The following is a 25,055-nucleotide window of genomic DNA, read 5'->3' as shown; positions in this document are numbered from 1 at the left end:
GGGCCCCGCTCCCCCTCCCGCCCTCACTGGCGTCCTGGAAGTCCAGGTCGTTGCCGTTATAGGCGCCGCGCAGGCGGTTGGTCATGATCTTCAGCTGCATGATCTGCTGGCGGATGGTCATGTCGGGCTTGGTGATGTCCACCTCCACCTCGGGGTTATTGATTTGATTGGCCAGGCCATCACCCATCACCTCGGGGAGGTACCTGGAGACCAGAAAGACAAGCCCTGGGTCACTGTCCTGCTCCCCACAAAGGGGCCTGGCTCCAGCAACACCCATCCAGCCCCCGCTCCTCTAGTCAGGGTAGTGGCAAGTCTGAGACCCCCCTCGCCCAGCTCCCGAGGCCTTCAAGGGCTGCCAGGAGCCCACACAGGCCCCTGCAGCAGAGCGTGGAAGCACTGAGTGTGTGTGCGCGGTGGGGACCTGGCCCTCGTCCCGGCTCTGGGTCCCACGGGGTGTCCCACGTCAGACTTGGTGCAGGGCATGACACACCCGGGGCCACGGACAAGCCGAGGGGCCAGAGCGGTGGGACACTCACCGGCCCTTGGCCATCCCATTCCAGCAGCGCTCGTCACTGGCTGAGCTCATAGCCAGCTTCTCGCTGCACAGAGTCCCCGGGAGGCTGATCCAGAAGTCCTGAGCGTCTCGGAGCTGTGCCTTGGCTTCGGAGACCTGCGGGCAGTGGTCAGGCCATCAGACGCCCCTGCCAGCCTTCCCCGCCCTCTCCACCCGGGCCTGCCCAGCAGAGGCCACTCACCAGCTTCTGCAGCGTGCCCGCGGGCGGCCTCTCCTGCAGCGCCAGCTTGCCCCGGGGCCACTTCTCCTTGGGGCCAGGGCCCTGGGGGTTCACCTTGGGGTTCCCGCAGCCCTGGATGACCTGGGGGAGCACGTAGGGGTCCTGACGGGCGCGAGGCCGCATCCGGGCCCCCCCTGCCCCCTGCTCCCCACCTGCCGCACCTTGGCCGTGAGCGTGTCACTGTTGTCCTGGAGGGCATTGACGGCCTCTGCCAGCCAGTAGTGCACGCCGCCGATGACACTCTCCGCACCCGACGGGCCCCAGAACTTGTCCGTGATGAGCACCATGGAGTCTGGCCCAGCGTGAACAGAAACACGGGGTACTTTGCATGGCCACACGCTGGCCCATGGCTGTGCTGCTCACAGGCATGTCAGCCCGCAGTATTTCTGCGTGTCTGCTCACTGCAGGCCAGCCCACCTACACGTGAGCTCCTGTATGTGTTGGCACGCGTGTATAGGTTGAGCGTGTGTGTCTAAGCTTCCACCTGTCAGCACATATGTGTACACCTGGCCCACTGTGTGCACAAGTCACCTCACGTCTCACAACATTTGCATTATGCCATCACATGTCCACGTTAGTGTGTGTTTCAGCGTGCATGTGTGCTGGCCTGTGTCACCACAGAGGTCGATACGGATGCGTGTTGGCTCAGCTCACACAAGCAGATGCACACACGAGTACAAGCGTGTTGGCGCCTGTGTCTGGTGACCCACCTCACGTCTGCACATGCCAGCCGGCTCACCCCTGGCAGCAACGCCCACGGTAATTCATGCATGGGTCACCCTGCGTGCGTCTCACGTGTACACCTCGGCGTGCTCGCTCAGTGGGCAAGGACAGGAACCTGGCCCCCAGGGCGCCCTCCCGGGCAGCTGGCCATGGTACCTTCCTTTGGGAGATTCAGAGGGAACCCTGCCCCCCAGCCTCAGGGACCACCCACTCTGAAGGCCAGGCCCGAGGGCGGTCGCGGCAGTGGGGGCTCACCCAGAAGGTTCCTCCACTCGGCGTCCAGGTCGGCCTGGTTGGCTAGGCAGCCCTTGAGCACGTTGCGGCAGTAGTCGGGGCAGGGCCGGGCGCCAGGCACCCCCAGGCAGTGGGCGCAGTACACCAGCTTCATGACGGCCCGCGAGCACTCGGGGCTCAGGGGCACCTGCAGGGCCAAGGCAGTCTGACCCCGAAGCCACAGCACGTGCTCACCCCCGGCGGGAGCCCCGGGCGCGACTCAGGGTGTCCAGGTCTGCCCCACCGTGGTGGGGCCTTTTCTGGGGCACAGTGTCCTCCCAGATAACCAAGCAGGCCTGCGGCCCGGCAGGGGCGGGGGCGGTGCGCACTCAGTCCAACCAGTCCGGTCACCGTGCTGGGACTCCCCCAGGAACACTGCGGTCACGAAACCTCCCCAGGGAAGCGGGAACACCGAGGCCGGGGCGACTTACTGAGGGCCCTCGCTGGGGAGGTGGGGGTGGAGAGGTGGGTTCTGCCCAGCCCCGTAGGGGTCTGACGTTTATGCCCTCCCAGACCGGACACCTCACTCTGCCGCTCCGCCTGGGAGCGCGCAGCCCTCTCATGTCCCGTCCACCTGACCCCTAGAGCCTCCCGGGGCGTCCAGCCCCAGGCCCCTCCCCTTCCCGCTCCGACAACCCGGGTCCCACAACCCTCCCGCGGGCAGGGGCGTGGCAGGGGGCGGGCCCGCGGCGCGCACCTTGGCCACCTTGCGCACCACGTCGCCGGCCACGCCCAGGCCCTGCACGAAGGCGCGCGCCGCCACGAAGGCGCGGGTGGCACGCAGGCGCAGCTCGCGGGGGGCCTCGCCGAAGGGCCGCAGCGGCTCGGCCTGCTTGCCCAGGCAGTCCAGGTAGTCGTCAGGCAGCAACAGCTGCGGGTGCAGCTGCCGGAAGAGGCGCTCGAGCAGGCGTGCCCAGAACTCGGCCAGCGTCTCCTGCAGATGCAGGTTGGCGCCGCCGTAGTAGAGGCGCAGCTCGGCGTACAGGTCGCGGAAGGCCTTGGCGTTCTGTGTGTACAGCTCTCCGAAGGCGCCCGGGAAGGCCTCCTGCAGCGCGCGCTCTGAGTCGTTCAACAGGCGCTGGAAGTGATCTGGGCATGGGGGGAGGTGGGTGTGAGGCCTTCCGGGGCCCCCTGCCCACCCCACGTGCTGCGGCAGCCCTGACCAGCACTCCTGGGGGCTCCACCGGCGACCCCCCCACCCCCGGTGCTCTTGAGCCATCAGAACCTGTGGGGGCCCTGGATGCCGGCCCCCATGGGGTCCTGAGCACTCCCCCTCCTGGCCTGGGGACTGCAGTGTCCAGCATCTATTTCTGACCTGAGCCCCACGCGAGCACCTAGAAGGGACTGCTTCTGGGGGCAGGAAGGTGCAGAGTTGGGGTGGGACCCACAGGGGGAAGGCCCTGGGAGCCCCTCACCTGCTCTCCTTCCCAGCAGCTCTCCTTCCTCCCTCCACTGTCACCCAGCCAGCCCCCCATCCTGGGGAGTCTTGAGTCCCCCACTGTGTGTCTCTGTCCACCCTCCACCTCGCGGGTCTCTGGGGCTCTCCTGGGCTTCTCCTGGGCTTCCTGCCCATCTGCCTATCTACGCGGCGCTCCATCTGGTTCTGGAAGCTGGCCTGCCAGGTGGTCTGGAGAGGGCCCCCTGCAGCCCTCAGGACATGTCCAGAGTCCAGACAGGGCTGTGGAGGTGCGGGGTGAGTGTGGGCAGCAGACCCCAGGGGTTTGGGGGAAATGCTTCTGCCCTATGTGCTGAGAACCGGGGCCCCCACATCCTCCTCCTCTCAGCAGGGAGACTGCAGGGGACAGGGCACACCGCCCTCCCACGCAGATGCAGCCTCACAAGCTGTGGCCACCCCTCACCACCCAGACCCACCCTCGGGCGTCCAGGCCAGCTCAGCTCTGCTCTGAGGCTGTGGAGATGTCAGGCCTGTGGCCCCCGGACCAGTGCCCACATCCGCCCCACCCAGGGCTTTGGGCAGGAGACCCTGGCGCAGCCCTGGCTGGGTGGGGGCTGTGGGAGGAAGCAGCAAGTCCATATTCCTGTACCCTCTGGTGGCCTGGCCCCCACCCCAGCCTGGCCTCCAGACAGGCTGTCCACAGCTCACGACCAGCCCAGCAGCACATGGGGTGGTCATGGGGCCACCATGCGCATGCCCGGCCCCCTGCCCTGCCCCCCATCCTCAGGAGATGATGGCCCCGGTGGCTGCAGCCTGGAACACAGCCAGCGTGGGCCCGCTGGGCTCAGGGCCTGGAGTGCTTCAGACCAGGGCCCCCTGCGCTGGGCGGCCCGGGGAGGGCTGCTCAGGAGACCTAGGGTGGCTGGACCAGGTGCAGAGGTGGGGCTGGGGTGGGAGGTGGCATGCAGGGGGGGGGCCCAGGTGGGACGGGAAGCAGGTGAAGGGTTGCTTCTAACACAGATGAGGGTCCTGCGTGGGTGACGTGCAGGCTCTGACAGCAGCTCAGCTGCTTCCGGGGGCCCCCGCCCCCCCCCGAGGGGCCCACTGTAAACGTCACCGAGTGGCCCCACATGTGACGGCCAAGCCTGGAGGGAACCGCTGACCCACACACGGCTGCCCCGGAAACACCAGGACCACACCATGGGCCCCCACTCGCCCTGCCCTGTGGTCCTCACGCAGAGCTCCCAGCTCCAGAGCCTGGTGGCCCGCCTCAGGCCGGTCCCTGGCAGACGCTGGGAGAGCTCTGGGTGCCGGGGAGCCACCTGAAGGCGGAGGATCCCCTCTGGAGGGCTGACGGGACAGGCACGCTGGCTCTCCGAGCAGATGAAGAGAACCGCAGGTGATCTGCTAACGCGCCAGCTCTGGCCCACCCCCGCCGCGAGTGTCCGCGGCCCCGAGCCTGCTCACCGTCAAAGCCCCGCTGCTGGGCGGCCAGCGTGGCTTGCAGCGCCCGGCTGCCCTCCAGGAGCGCCGTCTCCAGCTCGGCGCGGCTGCGGTTGGCCAGGTTCCCCTCCATCTCACTAGTGCAGCAGGTGTAGCCCTGGGGGCAGATGCGCAGATGCTCGCCTGTGGGGAGGGGCTGGCGTGAGGGAGAGCGCGGGGGGGGGGGGGGGGGGGGGGGCGCGGCGGGGGGGGGGGTCGCCGGGGGGAGGCAGCCCCTGGGGGTGGGGAGGCTGAGAGCCAGAGCAGGGGTGTGGGGTGCCGCTCCCAGCCCCTCTCCCTGCCCCCATCCACGTGAAGAGGTGTCCCAGGTGCCCGGAGCAGCTCAGCTCAACTCCTGAACTCAGCACAGAGGCCGCAGGGCCTGTGGGTGGGCGGTGCCCCGCCAGACTCCAGGTTCATGGAGGAGGGCGAGAGGCGTCCAGGACTGCTGGCAGCCCTTCCCCGTGTCCAGGCTGAGGGCAGGTGGATGAGAGGACCCCTGAGGGGCAGGACAGCCCCAGCCTCCCCCACAGCAGCGCGGGGCGCCGGCCCACTGAGGGCGGGCAGCCCTGCAGGCTGAGGGGCTGCCCACCCACAGCTCTGGGCTGGCCAGAGGCAGGGGCCTCTCGTCAGGACAAGCGGGACGCATGTCCAATGGGGCCCTGCTGTGAGCCCTGCCCCGCTCGGCAGGACATACCTAGGCCCCTCAGGGCCCCCACCGGCCCCTGCTGCTGCCCACGCACTGGCTCCCGGTGGCCCAGCTCACGGCAGCGCCAGGGCAGCACTGAGGCTGGCCTGGTGGCCCCTGTGGTGCAGGGCGCACCTTTCAAAATGTGCCGGTCCGGGTTTTGAGTGGGTGCTGTGAACCCACTTTGCAGACCAGGAAACAGGCTGGCTGAGGTTAGGTTTCGTGTCCAAAGTTACACAGTGAAGGGCCAAGCGGCTCAGGCTGTCCGATTTCAGGCCCCACACCCCCTGGGCTGCCTCAGCCCACCCCTGGCTCCCAGCCCGCCATGGCCCACCCCGCACAGGTCATGGTTCCTGTCTGAGCAGTGCAGGAGGAGGCTCCCTCCTGTGCCGGCCTGGGGTGGCAGAGTGGAGTGGTCTCAGGGGTCCGGCCTGGACGGAGGCCATGTGGGGCTGGGGCTGGGGGCCTGGGCACCTGGTCTGAGCAGCAGAGCTTCTGGGGCAGGAGTGGGGTGGGGGTGAGCAGGCACCAGCCGGCAGGGGGGCCGGAACCAGAGGAGGCACCAGACCGCTCGGTTCCTCCGATTCCTCCTCCTCTCGGCTGTTGCGGACTCTGACCTGGGCCTGGCCCTTCACAGCGGGGGTGGTGGTGGTGGTGTAGGACAGCGAGCCTGGGGTCTCCTTGAGGCCAGCTGGCAGAGACTGGCCATCTCCCGGGTGCCGGAGGCTGTGCACCCAGTCAGAAGGGCCTGAGCCTCCCTGCTGCCTGTGACCACCAGCCCCGTGGGCGGGTGAGCTGGGGGCCGGCGGCAGGGGCCAGGCAGTGGTGGGTGGGCAGGGGGCTGCAGGCTGCCAGCACCTAAGCACTTGCGCCACAGGCTAGGTTTTGGGGGCAGCGTCCCAGGCTGGCAAGGCTGTCTCCCCTCCCCAACCTTCCTAATCCCCTGGTGAACCCAACCCCCTCCCCCGACCCCTGATCCAGGACACACAGGAAGTCCCCTCTGGGTGGGCTTGGAGGGGCTCCTGGGCACTGCCCACAGCTGGGAGGGAGCTGCCAGGCCTGGCCCCTGCCCTGCCACCTCGTCCAGCCGCCCGGGCGCCTGCGCTTTCCCGGCCGCCCCAGCACAGCCCCCGTCCCTCCCTCCCTCGGTGGACACACACGGGAGTGAAGACACGGAGCCAGAGCCTGGGCGCCGGCCTGGGGCCCCGGGCGGGCTGGGCCGAGGCGCCCCGAGCCGCTGTGGGGTGGACGTGGTGGCCGGTGGTCAGGACCCGTGCCCCGGCGTCACCTGGGGGTTGGGACACCTGCCGGGCAGAGGGCAGACTCTGCAGGGCGCCTTCCTGCACAGCAGGCCTGCTCCCCCCACCATCTTGGCCAAATAGTAAGGGGGGGGGGTGGGGGGGGGGTCTGCCGGTGTGAGGAGGGCATGAGCTCCGGGTCCCTGGAGGTGTGCAAGGCAGACGGATGCAATTCTCTTCCCATCATTTCAAATCTCCATCCCCAAACCCCACCTCTTCTCGGCTAAACGCCTGGAGAGTGGGGAGGGGTCCTTGGGCCAGGTGGGGGCGCAGCTGGCTTCCCGTCCACCTTAGAGCTGCCCAGTCCACCCCTCTCATTACCGCTTTCCCCCTTCCGGCCCCTCCCATCCCCAGTGGGAAACATCAGCTTGCCCCCTCTGCCCGCTGACCCCTCCCACCTGCACCGACCCCACACCCCAGCCTAATCCACAACGGCCCCTCCGGTTTTTCTCAGCAGCTGCTGCTCTTTCGAGAGCCGCCTAGATCCTTCTAGAAGTCTCCCTCTTTGTGACACCTCCTTTCGTGATCCAGGTTTTTGGGGGGTGTGAGAGGGCAGGGCTGTTTCATGCTGGGTTTTCTCCCCCACCTCTGTGCCCCACCCCCACGTTTCCGAATCCCCCCCGCTGCCCTTCCCAGGCTGAAACACCCACACTCGCTTCCTGAGCCCACAGCTGGTCCTCCCCTTGCTGACAGCAAGCAGACTGCGTAGCCAGCCCCCCATATTCAGACCTCCCGGAGCTCCCCCAGACTCCTGCTCCTCGGTGCTAGGTCCCATCACTACGGCTTCAACATCTTTGAGGCTCACGCCTCCTGCCACCTACACACATGCCCACAGCCCTCCTCACCCCCACCAGCTCTGTGACCCCAGCACTGGAGCCCAAGACCCCATGCCAGCGGTGGTCCTCGCCTCCTAGGCTGGACAGAGCGCATATCTGTGCCGGCCCAGCCCAGCAGTCCTGACTGGTGCCCGGGAACTCTCCCAAGGAGACTGCAGCGGGAAGATGGCGCCAGGCCAAGCCCATCTCTCCAGAAGCTTCTGCGCCTCACACAGGAGCACGCAGACCGCCTGTGGCACCAGCGTCTGAAGGCTCGATTGGGTGCTAGGCACCAGCTCCCCCAGCCACCTCCAGGATGCGCTGGCTGATTCAGAGGGACAGCCAGCCTCCCCAGACCCCTTGGAACACAGTTATGAGGGCAGCTCCGGGCACCAGGGCCCCCAAACACCAGAGGGGAGGCTGGGGCTGGGAGAGCAGGGAGGGGCCCCTGGCCACCCCGCCCTTCCACTCTGCCCTGGACCCCGCAGGCCTCCTGCGGAGGGGCGGGGTGGGCAGAGCCTTTCCCCGAGCTGCAGACCCTTCTCTGGACGACTGTCCGTGCCCACTCCTGCTCCGATGGGCTGCAGGACCCCCGGGGGCACGTCCACCAGCCTGGACATGGTGGGGAGGCACCGGACAAGCAACCCCGGGTCCCCTGGGCACTGCCCACCATGGGAGCCCCAGGACGCCTTTTTGCATTTCCTCACCCCGCCCCACCTCCCACCGCAGAGGCGTCTGTCCCCGGCTTCCGTCTGCGGCAGGGTCAGCCCTGAGGGCTGGGGTCCACCCGGGGCCCAGCCAAAGACCCACCGCGGACACGGCTTTTCAACCGCCACCCTCTCCGGTTCCTAACGCGGCAACAGACCCCGCAACCGCCCCCGCCCCGCTCCCCTATCCCCCTCGGAGCACCTCACCGCCGGCCCCAAGCCCCTCCACCATTCCGGCCACCTGCCAGCATCACCGAGCCGGCCCGCAGCCGCCGCTGCCGCGCCTCCGTCACCGGCGGGAACCCGAAACCCAGGGGTGTCGCCTGCGACACCCCGGCGCTGGGCGGGAGGGGTCCGTCCCTCCGGCCCGTCCGGGACCCCGCTGCCCCGGGGCGGCAGCGCGAGCGGCGGGACAAAGACCGAGCGCCAGGGCTTCAGCGGCTGCCGGTCAGGGACAGAGGGCCGCACGCGCGGAGCCGCAGCCGGCGCGGTCTGGAGAGGCGGCCGCGCTCCTGGCGCAGCGAGGAGCGGGCGCTGGCGCAGTGGGCGCGGCAGCGCCGAGGGGAGGGGGGCCGCGCTGCAGGAGGGGGGCCGGGGGCGCTGCGATTGGCGGGGAAGGGGCTTGCCGCAGTGGGCGAGGCGGGCCTGGCTGGGGGCGGCAGGCGGGGCGCACACGGGGGCTACCGAGAGCGAAGGAGAGGGGAACGGGCTTGATGGAGGAGGAAGGGGGGCTTGCTGCAGGAGGGGGCTGCGGCAGGAGCGGGGAGGGGTGGCGAGGAGGCAGCGGAGGAGGGCGTGGGAACGCGGCGAAGGTGGGGGACGGATGGGCGCGGTGAGGACGGGGCCCGATGGGGCGCACACGGAGACGGCGAGGGGCTTGCGCTGGAGGCGAAGGTGGGGCAGGCCGGACTGAAGGTGGGGTCTGGGCGATGGCGATGGAGGCAGCAGAGTGAGCGACGAGGAGGATCAGTAGGAAGGGTGGGGGTGACGCGCCCGGGGATGGAAGTCCGGAGGGACGCGGGCGACGGCGACGGAGACGGTGCAGGGCGCCGGCGGGTCCCCGCGCTTGGATGCCAACCCCCGGGCTTAGCCCGAACCCCCTTTTCGGCGGCGGCGGTTCCGGCAGGCGGCGTGCGACTCCGGGCGCTGGTGCGTGGAGGTCGGGTCCACCCGGAAGAGGCGGCCGAGCGGGCGAGCGGAAGCGCAGCAGAGTGGGACGCACTGGCGGCCGCCGCCCCGCGCAGCCCCGCGCAGCACGGGCGCGCACGGTCCGGGACCGCGGCTCCCCGCGCGGCGCCGCCTCCTCCCGCAGCCCCCGCCCCGCGCCGCCCCCTTCGCCCGGAAACCGCAGCGGCCGCACTCAGCCCCAGAGCTTCTCGCGGCCCGGGCCTCCGCCTGGCTCTTGCCCCACGGGGCTCCTCCCGGCATGGGGATGCGAGGCGGGCGCCAGCTCGCTCCCCAAGGAGCATGGCAGCCCCCTGCCAGCGAGCCCCCTCCCCATGACAACGACCAGAGCCCTACGCTGGGCGCTCAAAGGCCACCATCAGCCACTCGCACTCTCTACCCGCCCGTAGTCTTGAGTCGGTGATCCTGGTCTGCATCCTAACGTCCTGTCTGCTACCCCTGCGAAATATAAGGCCCCCGCCTAGCCACACCCTGCTCCGGCCCAGTCCCCACCTCCTCCTGGGTCCCCCTCCCACATGCCTAGGCGGTCACCGTGGCTGGCTCTCCCCCATCCCCGCCACTCCCTGCAGCCCCAGCCCTGGTCCCGGCTGCACAGCACAAGCCAGACCCACTGCAGGGCCTGCCCGCCAAGGCCCGCCTCCCCGCAGCGCCGCAAGCCCGGGACCCCCCTAAGCTGGCCTGCGCAGAGACCTGCTGGATAGGCAGCTCTCAGCAGAGTGGCCTCTCCAGGGCAGCCCAAAGCACCCAAGGTCCTGGAGCAAGGGGGCTCCCCAAGGCAGCTCACAAGGCTGCTCCCTGTGGCCTGCTTTCTGCTTGGAGACCCCTGAGCAGGCCACCCTGCCAGTGGGCACTGGCCTTGGAGGCTGCCTTGGTGGGGCGGTAGGCCCCCCTGGATGTGGGCCTGGACCCAGCTCTGGCTGAGGGGCCAGGCCCCCTCCCACTGGCCTTCCCACAGTGCTTCAGGGTCCACGGCTCACACTGAGGCCTCAGGATAAACTGAGGATTAAGGGGTGTCTGCTCTGCCCATGAGCCCAGGCCCCGCTGCAGGGCGGGGGGTCCTTTCAGGGCCTGGGAGTGAGGTGTCCCTCAGAAGCCTCGCCTACCAGGGCAAGCTCCGTGCAGCTCACTCATCTTTGGCCCAGGCCAGGCTGCAGAGGGCACTCACTCGAGATGCTGCAGACCCGTCCCTGACAGGGGTCCTGGGAACATGGGCTCCCTATGGCTCTCCCATCTCCCTCGCCTGACCACCCAACCTCTGGGCCGGGAGCAGCCCAGGAGATGGACTGGTGCTGGCCCCGTCTGCCGCGTCTGCCCGGGTGATTCCAGAATAGCAGAAGCGGGTGCTGCAGTCCCAGGGCCCTCTCAGCAGGTTCCTCACAAAGGCCCCACGCTGGCCTGTCGACCCCGGAAAGGCGGTGGACACAGCCCCCCAGCTGGGCCAGAACACAGCAGACCCCGGTGCCAGTGCAGGGGCCTTCGGGGACAGGAGTTGTCCCCAGCCACGCCCAGTAATGAAGACGGAGCGGACAAATGGGTTCAGCTGCTCACCAACCCCCTCAACCCAGCCGCTCCCCAGGAAACCTGGCAGCTAAGTCCAAGGTCACAGCGCCCCTGCTGGCGCCCCATCTGACCTGCTGCTTCCTCCAGCCCCCCAGGTCGCACACACCCTCCCCTTTGCCCTACTTTTTCTTTCAAGACCCATTCTTCTAGCCCTTCGTCCAGGAAGCCTTCCAGGTTCCTCTGGGCCAAAGCGCCTGCCCAGCCTCTGACCTCTCGGAGCATGAGCGGCCTCGGTGGGGGCTTCCTGCCTGGCCACCCTGCCTGGCAGCCGGAGAGCCGCTCTGCCCATGCCCAAGCTGGACCTGGTGCTCAGGTACCTGTGTCCAAAGAGAGACTCTCTGGGCCGTGCCAGCATGCCGGGAGATGGGGCTGGGCTCCAGCGCAGCTGGAAACCTGCAGCCTCGGGCCTCCACCTCCACTGGAGAGCCAGCACAGCCCTGACCCGACCCTCCCCAGAGCAGGCGCTCCCTGCTGATGAGAGGGGCGTGGCGGGGCGCTTCCACCACCCACGAGGACCCCCTCATTCCTCCAGGGGCCCCGCCACCCCCCGAGGAGGTGCAGCGCGCACGGGGGGCCTGCATGGTCCGAGGGTCCTTTCACACTCATGACTGTCCCCTCCGGTTCTTCCTGTCGGAGCCACTCAGGGAGCTCGAGCCACGGGCCCAGGGCACTCAGCCCGGACTGCTGCACAGGACCCGGAAGGACCTGGGCCTCCCCGCCTCTCCCAGCGCAAGGCCGCCCTTGATTCCAGTCCCAGGGGAATTCCTGAGTAGGAGGGCGGAGGCCGAGGCAGGAGCCAACACGCTCTGCCACCGAGCCGGTCACCCGTGGCCCGCCCACCTGGAGGGCCCCGGGCAGGAGCAGGTGGGGTGCCCCCCCACCCCGGTGCTGACTCAGCATCGCCACCCAGGCAGCACCTCCAGGCACAGCATGGCCCACCTCCCTGCCGCGCATGGGCGCTTCCGAGCCCAGCCCTGAAGGCACCATTGGGGTGGGGCAGAGATACGGTCAGGACACAGCTATATGTGCATTTCAGATCAACGATGCATTATTTTCCAGAATGAAAGTATCTGGCCCCAAAGCATTGACAGCAAGGACCTGAATGCAATTTTGTCCACCCCTGTGCACAGCAGCTTTAGGCAGAAGGCCAAATGGTGGAAAGAGCCCAGGCGTCCACTTCACTGCCCAGTGAAGTGATAAACACAATGGGGGGCCAGCCAGACGAGGGGACAGACGCCACGCAGCCTTAGGGTGTCACGGAGCACCGGCACGCCTCAGTGTGGGTCAACCCCGAGACAAGGGGCGGAGCCTGAAAGCCAGGCTCAAAACGACACTTAGGATTCCACTTTAGTGAGGGCCCCTAGAGACAGAAGCGGCATGGTGATGAGCAGGGACTGAGGGGGGTGGGGGGTGTTCAATGGGTACAGAGCAGGGGGAAGATGAAAGCTCTGCAAATGGTTGGTGGGGTCAGCTGCACAAGCGTCGGTGCCCGCAGTGCCACCGGACATACACTTAAAATCGTCACGGTGGGAAACTTTATTATGTATATTTCACCACAAAAAAGCACTCAAAGCCCCCTCCCCAATATCTGGGACATACTTGCACTACATATGTGGAGATTTTTATCCTAAGAACACATTAGTTATTTATTTGAAATTTAAATATTCAAGATACATGCCCTCAAATGATTAACTACCTGAAAATACCAATTTATTAAACAGGCCTCCAGTAGTTTTATCTGCTAAATCTGGCAGTCCTTTGTGGGGTGTGGGGAGAAGCCATGCTCCCCACCACGTGTGGGTGTGCACACATGTGTAATCGTTTCTGGGGCCCCCAGACCCCGCCCAGCCGAGCAGCAGAAGCAGGGAGGTTGGCGTCAGAGGGGGCCTACCCTCCCACAGCCCCCAGCCTCCTTGGAGAATGATCGGCCTCACCGTCTCTGTCAACAGGAAGATAGAATTATCCCCATCTTACAGATGAGAAGACTGAGGCTGGAGGGGTCTGAGACTCGCTCGATGGCTCAGACCTGCTGCCTAACCCTGCCTCCTTCTACCGGCCCACAGGCCTCCCTGTCTTCACTGAAGGGGAGGAGATGAATGTCCCGGGCACCCAGGGGCCCACCAGCCTCTGGAAGATGAGGGCAGAGTGGGCCTCACCAGACACAGGCCTGGCCACCCCGCTGGCTGCACCATTCCTTCAGTGACCCAGGACACCGGCAGGAGCGTGCAGGGCCAGCAGCCACCCCACCCGCACCCAGGAGGGGCTGAGGCTGGGACGGCCACTGGAAAGGGTCTCCACAAGCTGACACGCAGAGGGCTCCCAGCACTGGGCAGTCAACTGAGCCCAGCACTTGCTGCTTGCCCGGCTCCCCAGAGGTGGGACCCTGGCCTCCTCTGGTTCCTGGGGGCAGGTGGGAAGGTGGGACCCGCCTGCTTCCTGACTTCTCCAGCTCAGCTCCTCAGGGACGGTCAAGCTGAAGCATCTGTCAGAGACGGTCTCCAGGTCGGCAGGGAATCTGGACCCCCAGGCACCCAGGGTCTCGGTCCCCACTCTGTCCAGCCACATCCACCAGGCAGAGGTAGGATGGCCCCGCCCGGGGCAGCCGGGATTCCTGGGGCAGACAACCCCATCCCCCAAAAGGGCAGGGGTCAGCTCCAGTAAGCTGGGCAAGGACAGGCCTCCTCTGACGTGGGCCGCCAGGGCCCGAGGCTGGCCATGGGCTGACCATGAGCAAGGTCCTATGGGCACCTCTCCCCACCACCGCCTCCCGTCTCTCTGCAGCGCCCTCTGAGACTCTGCTGGACCCCTTTCTGAAAGCCAGCTGCCGCCCTCAAGGTTGCGCCAGGAGCCCTCTTGGCTGGCCCTGGGCTTGGCGGGAGAGCGGGGGGTGGGAGGGATCCTCCTACAATGAGGGCTGCTCCTCCTGGGGGACCCAGAGCTGACGCTTCTTGAAATTCCTAGCTTCTCTGGACCAGCCAAGTGGGAGCAGAGACACCAAGAGACGGCGCCGCCCAGGACGTGGTGGCGGCGACGGGGAGACCTGCCTCCCGCTCGCACCCCACTGACCCCCAGCAGGCAGTCCCTCGCCTCCAGCCCGCACCCCGCTGACCCCCAGCAGGGCCCCGAGGCCTGGCCAGTATAGGCCGACCTGCCTCACCCCCAGCAGGCAGTCTCCCCGCCTCTGGACACAGGCTGGGCCTGCCTCTCCAACAGGTGCACCCTGACGTGACGCCCCCACGACACACGTGCACCCTGGCTGCCCTGTGCTGTGCGTGCCACACGAGAACCCAGGCTCACAGCCACTCCACGTGGCAGGCGCTGCTACCATCCCCGTTACACAGAGAGGCATTCTGAGGCTCAGAAAGGTTCAGTAATGGCTCAAGGTCACACAGCGCTTGAGCATGGAGCTGGGCTTGAACCCTGGCAGGATGGCTGGGTCCGGGCAGCTGGGTTTTAGCCTCTGCTACGGCCCCACGTCTTTCCTAAGACATCGGCCACTGGGAATGGCCACTGGGCCGGGAAAGGGGCTTTGCCCATTAGCCCAGCAGGCCGCCTCCTTCGGAGCCCTGTGGGCAGCGCCCACCCTCCTCAGAGTGGTCCCGTGTCCCCCTCTGGGTGCCCAGCCTCAGGATCTTCCTCCTCCGTCTCTGACCCTGCACGCCAAGTGCACCCACAACCCCTGGCCTCCAGCTGGAAACTCCAGATAGCAGAGGGGCTGGGGGCTGGGCTCCGTGCACCAGGAACAGCTGGGGGTGGGCGATCCACCCAGGACAAGAGTCCTGCACGGGCAGCGCAGGGCCCTTGGGCTGGGAGGGGAGCTGTGGCCACACGAGCCTCTCAAGTCCCCAGGGAGGACAGGGCAGGAAGACCACGGCGACCACGGCTCTCAGCAGGAGTGGTCGTGCAGCGTGGGGCCCCGGGCCACCCCAGGCTAGGAGAGGTCTTTGCTTACAGTCAAGGTTGGGGAGTGTATGTGATGGCACACCACATGTGTGTGCTGAGTCGCTCAGTCGTGTGTGACTCTGTGCGACCGCAGGGACCACAGCCTGCCAGGCTCCTCTGCCCATGGGATTCTCCAGGCGAGAATGCTGCAGTGGGTTGCCATGCCCTCCTCCAGGGGCTCTTCCCCACCCGAGGGTCGAACCTGGGCCTCTCATGCCTCCTGCACTGGCACGCGGGCTCTTTGCCAGTGTGAAGCTTGCGCACCACATGTATCCATCTGACCCTGCACAGGCTCTCTACTTGTAACTTACAAAGTAACATGTGGTCACCACGGCCGGCAGAGCCCTCTGACAGCCGCCCAGTGCCTGCAGAGAGAGCACTGTGGCTGCGTTTCAGCACCAAGGACAGTGCCGGGCACGCAGTAGGAGCTCAAGGACTCTCCAAAGGACTGGACTGATCTGTGTGCCCCACACCCCCAACCCTGGCCCACAGGCTCTCCTGGAACAGACAGGGCCCCACCAGGACCCACCTGAGGGTCCAGCCCACCACGCAGAGGCCTCCTTCCTCTGTGCCCTTGACTGTCCACTGAAGCCCGCAGACCCTTTCTCAGAATAACGCTTAGGAAAGAAAAGATTATGCAGGCGGTAGTGAAGGAAGCCGCAGGTGTGGTGACGTGACTTGAAATGTGATAAACGGGCAAGCAAGGCGGTGCCTGCGAGCTGGCTGACACCTACCAGGAATGTGAAGCTGCGTGAGTGGAAGCGGCACGTGGAGACATCTGCTCGAGAAGTAAAGGGGCAGGGGGACCCAGCAGTCCACAGTGAGCGAGCCCCGGACTCCAGAAGCAAAGGGGCAGGGGACCCAGCAGTCCACGGTGAGCGAGGCCCGGATTCCAGAATGCCATCGCCACCTTGTTCATAGTGACAAGAGGGGCTAAATTCTGGCTAAAGGTAAGCAAAACTGTCCATGGGATTCTCCAGGCAAGAAAAAAAGACTGTACTGTCTTTCTCAGTCAAGTTCGTGAACTCCTGGATTTCTAAGCCTGGGCTTCCCCTGGGCACCCTGGTTAAGGACCCCAGCTTCAAATGACCTGCCATGACACCTGAATCTGTCCACCACAGTTCGCCGATCTTTCTAGAGCTGAATCCACCCCAACCCGGAAGCCTGTCCTGGCCCTAAGCAGAGGGCTGCGCCCTCCGCTCAGCTCCCCTGGCCACTGACTGCGTCCCGTCTAGAGCTGTGTTTCAAGTGCTTCCCGTGAGGTGCGACCGGTGTTTCTGGAAGCCGCCCCTTGACCTGTTCAGGAGTGACCTGTACTCCACGGGGGCCCTGGTCTCCTTGTCCCCTGCCCTGCCCACTGTGATGACCAAACATGGCCCCAGGGAACTGCTCCTGGCTGGGGACACCGCTGTACCCTGGGGGGAGGGCGGTCAGCTGTGTGTCTGACCCACAGCTGCACCAGTGACCCCCCAGCCCCCAAATACAGTGACAGGGAGGTCACCTGGGTGTTATGTCACTTGAAGAGAGGTCACCATGGCGCCCGAGTGCCCTGGGGACAGCCACTGCCAGGCCAAGGGAGGGGGTTGGGGATGGTGGGGCCTCTAAAATACGACTGTGGGTCCAGTGTGTCCCTAACTCTGCAGCCAACGGGAGGCGGGCATGAACGCCTGGGCCAGCCCTATGGCAGGGGGCGTAACCCGTGCCGCAGGGGGTCTGTGGGCAGTCACAGATGGTGGGAGGTACTCCCTGCGGCCCAGAGCCTGGATGGGCACCCAGAGCCCCATCGCTCCAGGACACACAGCACGTGGCTCAGCACAGGGGCTCAGGGTGCTGCAGGCAGCCCTGGGCGCCCAGGATGTGCTTAGACACAGGGGATGAGCCTGGACGGCCACTGCCAGGGTCAGACAGTGTCCTCGGTGCTGGGGAAGGTGCCCCAAGGTGTGTGTGGGCCGCCACAGGCTCCTGGGCTGACAGTGAGCCTAAGGAACATCGCCCCTGGGGAGGCACAGCGGCACTTGTCCAGGGCTGGCTGCCCACGTGGGAGGGAGACGTGCCGACCTACCCCTCAGGCCGCCGGGCTAACTGAGGGTGTGACTGTGGTCACACGCGCCCCAGGCCAACAGTCGGGCACACAGGCGCGGGGTACAGCCGCTGATGGCCGGGCCCTGGACTGTGGGGGTTGGGGGGCCTCACAGCCCCAGCTCACTAGACCCTGACCCCGTGGAGGGGGCCCGTGGCTTACGGGTGTGTGCGGAGCGGTGAAGGATGGATGGGTGGGAGGGTGAGGGTTCTCGCCTCTTGCCAGAACTTCCTGGTTGGGTGGGGCTCGAACCTCAGGCACCGTCAGCAGGACCAGCTCTGACTTCAGGAGGCTGTCCTGCGGCCCGGGTCCACTCGGGGGTCTCATGGGCCCCGCTCCTCTGCTGGCCCCGGCCCTACCTGGGACTGGCCACCTGCCCCCCAGCCTTGGAGAAGTCGGTCCTTGGAGTCTGCCAGGGCGGGTGCGAGGGGCTCGTGACCTCACCCCCAGCTCCATCCTCTGACCAACCACGCCCTGCAACCTGGAACACGTGCCCAGCGCCCCCGCGGGGCCTGCGTGATGGCCACGCCCCTAACCTGCTCCCTTCTGGGGCACCCCGTTGGTGCCCACACCACACACCGGGGGCACAGTGAGGCCAGGGCAGGGAGGCCATGGGGGGGCAGCCGCTCCAGGGACAGGGCCCTGAGCAGTGGGGACCTCTCGCTGGGACCCAGTTTCCTCCCCGACCCACTAAGCAGTTGGACCAGGTGGCACTCGGCCTGCCCTGCAAGCCCCCTAACCTACCAGCTCCGGAAGGCTGGGCGGGACTGGTTGCCAGGCAAGGGCTGCGCAGAGGCCAGGGAGTGGAGGAAGGAGGCAGGGCCATGAACCCGGGCCTGGCCTGGCTCGTGGGCACCTGGTGGGTAGACGGGCTGCAGAAGGCAGGGCCCGGAGCCGGTGCTTCCGCAGGGCCTCCTGTGTGGCCAGCTCCGGCCTCGTCCTCCTCTCGGCCCCAGGCCTGGCTGTGCTCACCCCATCCGCCTGCGGGGCCCGGGGCCTGGCACAGCACAGCCTCCCAGAGCTCTGGCCGTCCCCGCTAGCCGCCCAGGGCCCCTCCTTCCAGCTGTGGCGGGGGCGGTGGGCGGGGCTCTGGGCCTCTGTGAGGCTGAGATCGGGACGGGGTCGGGGGACAGCGCGTGGGGAAGCCCCCGGGGCTGTCCTGTCACCCGGCCAAGCCTCCAGAACCCAGGAGCGTTCAGCACAAGGGAACAGCCTGGGTCCTCCGGAGCGGAGCCAGGAGCCAGCCCCCTATACACACTCACTCCCGCCCCGCCCCCCCCCCACTCACTCCAGCCCCACATGCTGTATCCCCTCCCAGGGCCTCCCACGCGTCGGCGGGAACCCCAAGCCTGTCCACACAAACCAGCACCACTGAGTCACGATGGTCCCAGCCTGGTGGCTCTGCCTACTGTGGAGGTCTTCACGCTGGGCCCTCACTGACCACCAGGTTCTGGGTGGTCCCTGCCACCAGGGAAACGCCTCAGCAAATCGGGAAGGTCAGAGGCAGAGGACCCTGCTCCCTACCCACCACCCGATTTCGATGGAGACGTTCAGGCCCACGGGGGCAGGGAGGGCCCTGGCCACTTCCTGAGACGCTTGCGGGCCAGTGGCACTGAGGAGCGAGCTAAGGGTGGCCTAACCCCCTCACCCTGTCAGCTGCACTGAGGCCCTGGCCCAGGGAGCCCCCAACCCCCCACGGAACACCCAGAGCCCAGGAGCCCTGCTCACTGGATGGGAAGCGCCCCTGACCTTGACTGAATCTTGTCCCTAGTCCACACATCAAACCCTTGGACCCAAGGATGGGGCCTCGTTTGAGTGTGGGGTCTCTGCAGATGTAACTGCTGCTGCTGCTGCTAAGTCACTTCAGTTGTGTCTGACTCTGTGCGACCCCACAGACGGCAGCCCACGAGGCTCCCCCGTCCCTGGGATTCTCCAGGCAAGAACACTGGAGTGGGTTGACATTTCCTTCTCCAATGCATGAAAGTGAAAAGTGAAAGTGAAGTTGCTCAGTCGTGTCCGACTCTTCACAACCCCATGGACTGCAGCCCACCAGGCTCCTCCATCCATGGGATTTTCCAGGCAAGAGTACTGGAGTGGCATGTCACTGCCTTCTCCGGCAGACGTAACTGCTCTACTCCTAACTTGATGGGACTGGTGTCCTTATTTCCATAAGGTGGAATCTGGACGCAGGCTGGCACAGGCCTTGTAAAGACGAAGCGGAGACCCCCTAGACCAGGGGTCGCCCACCACCTCCCGAAGCAGAGGAGACCCGAACAAGTCTTCCTGTACAGTCTTGGGAGGAACCACGTAGATCTCGGACTTTCAGCTCCCTCACTTCAAGACCACAGCCCCCTACCATGGAGCCGCCTAGCCTGGGCATCTCCATGGGCAGCCCTGGGGAAGTGGCTTCGTGCCAGGGTCCCAGTGCCCAGCCCAGCCTGGCACCATGCAGCCAGTGCCCAGAGATCTCACTGCTGAGGCTGTCCGGTCTGGGGAGCACCCTGGCGGGCAGAGAGCCCCCAGAGCCGGGTGGGGGGCGCTCGGGACGCCGGGAACCACGCCCCCGAGGGACGCTGGTTCGGGTGGGCCGGGGGGCCAGCCTGCGGGAGGGCGCGTGTGTGCCAGGACAGTGGGAGCCGACGCCGAGGCCACAGGCAGACGCAGGTGGGCTGAGGCTGGCTTGGCCCCGCAGGAGCTCCCCGACCTGCCCAGGCTCCCACGCTTCCTGCCAGCGGAGCAGGTCCACACCCCTCACATCCAGGGTGCCCCTGCACCCGAGGCCGGAGCAAGAATAGTCAGGAGAGTGGGAGGCCCGGCTGTACCCCCAGGGTAGAGGCCACGGCAGGGAGGACAGGCCAGCACCCCCCACCCCACAGGGGGAGAGAGCGGACAGCCGCGGCTCCCACCCCGCCGGAATCAGCCCTGCCCAGAGGCTGCAGGCAGCTCGGGGCTCCTGCCCAGGCCTGTTCCTGGAGGCGCGCAATGAGAAGGCTGCCCGCCGGCACAGGGTGGGTGGCCCTGCACTGGAGCCCCACCTGAATGTGGGCAGGGGCCTGGCCCCACAGGACCAGCCTGGTGGCTGGATGTGGTCAGGGCAGGCACCAGGCACGGGCCTGGTCCTGAGCCCTGGTCTGAAATGCTCCAGAAATAAGCTGAGGCCTCGGGGAGAGCCAGCCGGCATCTCTCCAGGGGGCGAGTCCTGGCTGGGACCCGACCTGACCTGGCGAGGCCTGTCCCCCTGGCCTGGCCTGGCCGGGCAGACACCCGTGCCCGTCTCTGGGGGTCCGAGCACAGGCCCAGTGCACCCACACCCACTCTGTGCTCCCCTCCCCGGCTCCGGGGTCCGCCTACCGCCGGGCCAGCGTGCCCCAGCCCCTCTGCCAGGAGGCCTGTCCACCTCAGGCTCACGCTGTTCCTAACTAGGGCCAGCACGGGGCCAGTTTACTGGGACCTCTGGCCAGCCCTCCGGAGTCACCCACCCTGGACAGGACATCCCCGTGACTGCCGGGGAACCTGGCTTGCTGTGGTGCTGGGGACACTCCAGGCCTGCCCCGAGGGTCACAGCCGTGCTACCCTCGGGGCACACCAAGGGTCACGCCCCTGGAGGAGCTCTCCTGAGCAGGGCAGGGGCGGCGGGCCTTCACTGGAAGGGCGCCTGGACTGGCCAGGGGTGCACCTGTGGGCAAGGCTGGGCCGCCGTCAGCCCAGTGAGGGAGGGGCACAGAGGCCCCTGGGAGGGATCAGTGCAGAGGCTTCCGGTCTGAGAGGGGGGCTGGGACTGGGGGAGCTTCGGAGAGGGCAGCTGGCAGCCCAGCAAGGCCTGGGCCGTGAGGCCCCAGGGCAGGCCTCCAGGCTGGGGTGGCGTGAGACGTCCAGAAGCCCGGAGCCGAGCACTGCTCAGCCGTTAGTGCCACGGGCCTGGGGGTTAGAACACTGGGCTCTGGACCTGAGCGCCCAGTGGGGGAGTGTGGAGCTGGAGAAGTGGCGGGGCTTCTTGGCCTCGGGTACCAACCCCTGAGTCAGGTCCAGGCCCCACCATTGCACTCGCCGGACGGTCCCGGGGAGTGACCCGAGTCAGGTCCAGGCACCCCACCCACTGCACCGCCAGACACTCCTGGGGAGTGACCCCTGAGTCAGGTCCAGACCCCCCCCACCCCCCGCACCCGCCAGACAGTCCTGGGGAGGGACCCCTGAGTCAGGTCCAGACCCCCCCACCCCCTGCACCCGCCAGATGGTCCTGGGGAGTGACCCCCGAGTCTGGGGCAGGACGGCACTTCCACCTGCTAGACAGCACTGCTGGAAGGGCCCGCGTGGGCTCCAGGGCTGGAAGCAGCCCCCAGAGCGCACAGGGCCGGCGCGCTCTCCCCCCGTGGCCTTCGGGGCGGTCCTGACTGTGTCCGTTGTCACACGTGGAGAAACGGGGGCCCGGAGAGCCCAGGTGGCGGCGGGTGGGTGCCGCAACAGGGCTGGCCTTTGCACCCAGGCCCAGGGAGGACTCCCTGCCCCTCCGGGAAGCGCGGCGGCGTGCCGGGGCTCCAGCGGGGGCCCAGACCGTCGCATCATGCGGTGGCCTGTCGGCTCCTGGCTCCCCTGGGCCCCCACCCTTCTTCCCCCGCCCTCCAGCCTTGTCCTCAGGCTGGGGATGATGAAACCGCAGCGGTTCCAGGGGTGAGGAGCCAGAGCAGCGGCTCAGAGGAGGCTGGAGACCACCTGGCGACCCAGGGCAGGCCCCTGGGCCTCTGCCCTCTCAACAGGGCGGGATGAGTACTGTCTGGTCTGCGGGTGGGCTGGGCACCAGGCAGTCTGTGCGAGGCCCGCTGACTATGGCCGAGCGACAGCCTTGGGCAGGTGGCACGGAGAAGCAATGGTTTCTGCTGGGAGGCCTGAGCGGTGGCCCCTGCTGGGGGGCCCTGGCCAGCTGGGGTCCCAGAGCCGAGGAGCTGCTGACAGCGCTGGGCTCCCCTCTGACCTCCAACCCCAAAGCCGGACAGCCAGGTCCTTCCTCCTTAGCCCGGCCCTCCGCCTCCCACGGCCCCCACCGTGGCCGGGCATAAAGTGGGACGTGTGTGGGTGTGGACTGAGAACCGACTCCGTGCCAGGAACTGGGCGAGGTTCTGCGGCTGCCGCAGAGAACAGAACAGACAGATGGGCCTCTGCCCCCAGGACCCTAGCGAAGGGTCAGAGAGATCCTGATGAACCGTGGCATCAAAGGGTCAGGAGAGCCAGCAGGTGCCCCGGGAGCAAGCCCCTAGGGGAAGGCAGAGAGACCACAGGTACCTGTACACACGGATGTGTGCACGTGTATCATATGCGTGTGCACGTGCGTGCGTGTGCTCGCACATGTATGTGTGCACGGGTGTGCAGGTGTGTACATGTGCATCGCATGTATACACACGTGTGTGTATGTGTGCGTGCATGCATGTATGAGTGTGTGTATGTCCTGTGAGTGAGATGCAGCCTGGGGCTGGGCTTTTCCCAGACGTTGCAGGCGGATTGAGGTTGAGGGGCGGCTCCCTCTCACTTTCTACGCAGGGCTCTGGCTGGGGGGAGGCCCACCTGTAAAATGGGATGACTGCCCTCCTCAGCCTGGCTGAGCCTGGCTGTCCATCCAAAAAACTACATACGTCACAAACAGAAGCCCCTCGTGCTCTGACGACCCCTCTTTCGTGAGCCCACGGAGTTTCTACCCCCTGGGGAGGTGGAGGCTGGAAAGGTCGCCCACAGGCCCAGGGCTGCCCTCCCTCCCCTCCAGTCCTGGGAAACACGGAGCCTCCACCCCACCAGCCAACTCAGGCGCCCATCCCCGCGGGATCCCCAGGCCAGAGGAGTCCACCCACCGGCCCCCAAGACTCAACACGGAAGGCCCGGCTCCAGGAGAGCGTCGTGCCGCCAAGCGGCCACCAGGGGGCGCCCGGCCCGCGGAGCCGCACCAAGCTGCCGGAGCAGGAGGAGCGTACAGGGCCGGCCGCTGCCCCGGGAGGTCACCCTGCTTCCTTCACCCCACGTGGCGCTGGCACTCCTCTCGGTGCCTGGGCCCTGCGGGGCACTCAGGGTGGCGGGGTGCAGCCACAGGACCCCCGGGAGCTGGGGCGGAGGAGTCACAGGGAGTCCAGGCAGGGAGGCCCCGTGAGGGCGGCACCCGGAGCCGCGGCTGGCACCACGCTCCCCAGTTGCAAAGTCCCCCATCACACGCCCAGCAGCGCGCTTTGCCAGGCCCGGGCCCTGAAGCGCCTGCACCCTGCAGTCCAAGGAGGCCGGCCGCCAACCCGCCTTGCCTTCCCCAGCCTGCCCGCCGCGCTCCCAGCCCTTGGCGGCTGCCCAAACTCTGCCACTCTGTGTCTCGGCCTAACTGGGACAGAGGCCTGTGGATGCGATCGAGAGTGGGATGGCCCCCAAGGACACAAAGGCCGCGTGGGAGTGGGCTTCTGAGGGAGGGCTGTGGAGTCCAGGGGTCTTGGGGGGTGCCAGCCAAGACGGGCTGGGAGACCCTGGGGCTCCGGGATTCACCCAAAAGGCCAAGCATTTCCAGGCCTCCGGCCCCTGCATGGGGCAGGGTCGGGGGAGAGCCTGAACCGACTGTGCAGGGTGTCTTGTGCTGGTCCCGAGTGCCCAGACGCACCCACCAAAATTGCCCCTCCAAGGGAGGAGGCAGCGCTGACGATCCACGGCAGGTCTCTGTCAGCAGAAGCACGGGAAGGCCTGCCTGGGGGACTTGAGAGTGGGGATCTCCAGAGCCCCGGGCAGGGGGCTGTCAAGGAGCCCAGGCAGTGTTCTGTGGGTTCTGCCCTCCTGGGGGCAGGGGTCAAGGGCCTGGCTGCCCCCCACCTCCCGTTCCCCAGCCAGGCCCGGCCATGGACGCAGCCCTCACTCTCCCCTCTCATTCAGAATTCCTGTGGCTGCGGTCCTTTCCCGTCCCCCGTGTGACCACTTGAGTGTGGTCTCTCCCTGCTCCCCACCTCCACCCCCCGCCCCGGCTTGGGAGGCGTCCCCCAGGGCAGGAGCCTGGAGCTCTGCTCCCGGCCGCCCCCCTCCACCCCGGTCCCGGGAACCCTGCACCGCCGTGCACGCCCGGTGCAGCTCTGGACATGTTTGCAGCTTGAGGAAGGAGCCTGGGGGTGGGGGGAGTGTCTGCGAGCTCCGCAGACTCCGCGCTTCCCCCTCACCCCCGCTCCGGTCCCTACGGCTCCTCCGAGGCCCGCAGGAGGGTGTGCAGGACTGCGGGCAGCTGCAGGGCCCAGGCCGCCTGCGACGGCGCTGCTCTTACAAAGAAACGGCACGGCCCCTGGGCGGGATCCAAGGCGCCGACCACCTGCAGCTGAACTCCCCGCCGGAGGCGGCCCGGGGCGCCAGGCGAGCACAAGTTCCCCAGGCAGCAGTCCCTGCGAGGCGGGGTTCCGCTCCCGCTGGCCGAGGTCGCGCCCGTCCGCCCCGGCCCTCGCCCCTCCCCAAGCGCACAGCTCGCTCCCTGCCTCGCCGGGGCCCCGAGGATGTCTCTGCTGGGGACCCCCGGGAACCCCCGGGCCGACCCCAGGAGCCTCCGGGGAAGGACCGCACGGCCCCGGGGGAGTCCCGAGTCCACGGCCGCGGTCGTCTGCGCGCCCACGGCCGACTCAGCGGCTCAGCCCAAGCTGCCCTGGAGGACTCGCCGGGTCGGGGAGCGCCCCGTTGGCTGCGCGGCGAGGACAGCTCCGCGGGGAAGGGGCCAGTGCGCGTCGGCGGCCGGGGAAGGCCGGGCGGAGTGGAGGAGACCCGGGCGGCGGGAGGGCGGCGCGGGGCGCGGCGGCGCAGGGCGGGAGAGAGGAGGGGGCGCAGCGGCGCTCCGGGCGCGCGGGTCACTCACCCGAGATCTCCGCCTGGGGCACATCGCTCAGGCTGAAGCCCTTGGCCCCGTAGATCTGGCGCACTTCCCCGCAGCTCCGACTCTTGCTGGCAGGGTCCCCGCGAGCGCAGGCGACCAGCACGGCGACCGCGTACAGCAGCCACCAGCCTCGGGCCCGGAGCTCCATGGCGGTGCCGGCGGCGCCCCCGGCCGGGCCCGCGCAGCCCCCGCCCGCGAAGGGCAGAGCCAAGGTCCCCGCGCACTCGGCTGGCGGTCCGGAGGCGCCGGCGGCC

General features: G+C 67.6%; 1 protein-coding gene across 1 annotated transcript in view; it reads right to left on the bottom strand.

Moving 5' to 3' along the window:
* GPC1 (glypican 1) overlaps positions 1–25,049 on the bottom strand; it is a 27,071-nt gene extending 2,022 nt beyond the window's left edge. The window contains exons 1-8 of the mRNA XM_040232001.1: positions 24,784–25,049; positions 4,654–4,812; positions 2,488–2,879; positions 1,773–1,938; positions 956–1,086; positions 756–875; positions 537–670; positions 28–203 (exon numbers count right to left, since the gene is read on the bottom strand). Coding sequence (XP_040087935.1) covers positions 28–203; positions 537–670; positions 756–875; positions 956–1,086; positions 1,773–1,938; positions 2,488–2,879; positions 4,654–4,812; positions 24,784–24,949 — 1,444 coding nt within the window. The 5' untranslated portion in view covers positions 24,950–25,049. The remainder of the gene's footprint in view (positions 1–27; positions 204–536; positions 671–755; positions 876–955; positions 1,087–1,772; positions 1,939–2,487; positions 2,880–4,653; positions 4,813–24,783) is intronic.
* Between the last annotated feature and the right edge of the window lie 6 nt (positions 25,050–25,055).

Source organism: Oryx dammah, unplaced genomic scaffold (assembly GCF_014754425.2).
Source record: "Oryx dammah isolate SB20612 unplaced genomic scaffold, SCBI_Odam_1.1 HiC_scaffold_28, whole genome shotgun sequence".
Taxonomy (NCBI): domain Eukaryota; kingdom Metazoa; phylum Chordata; class Mammalia; order Artiodactyla; family Bovidae; genus Oryx; species Oryx dammah.
Note: the sequence above shows the minus strand (reverse complement) of the source record. Positions and strands in the feature narration are given on the sequence as shown.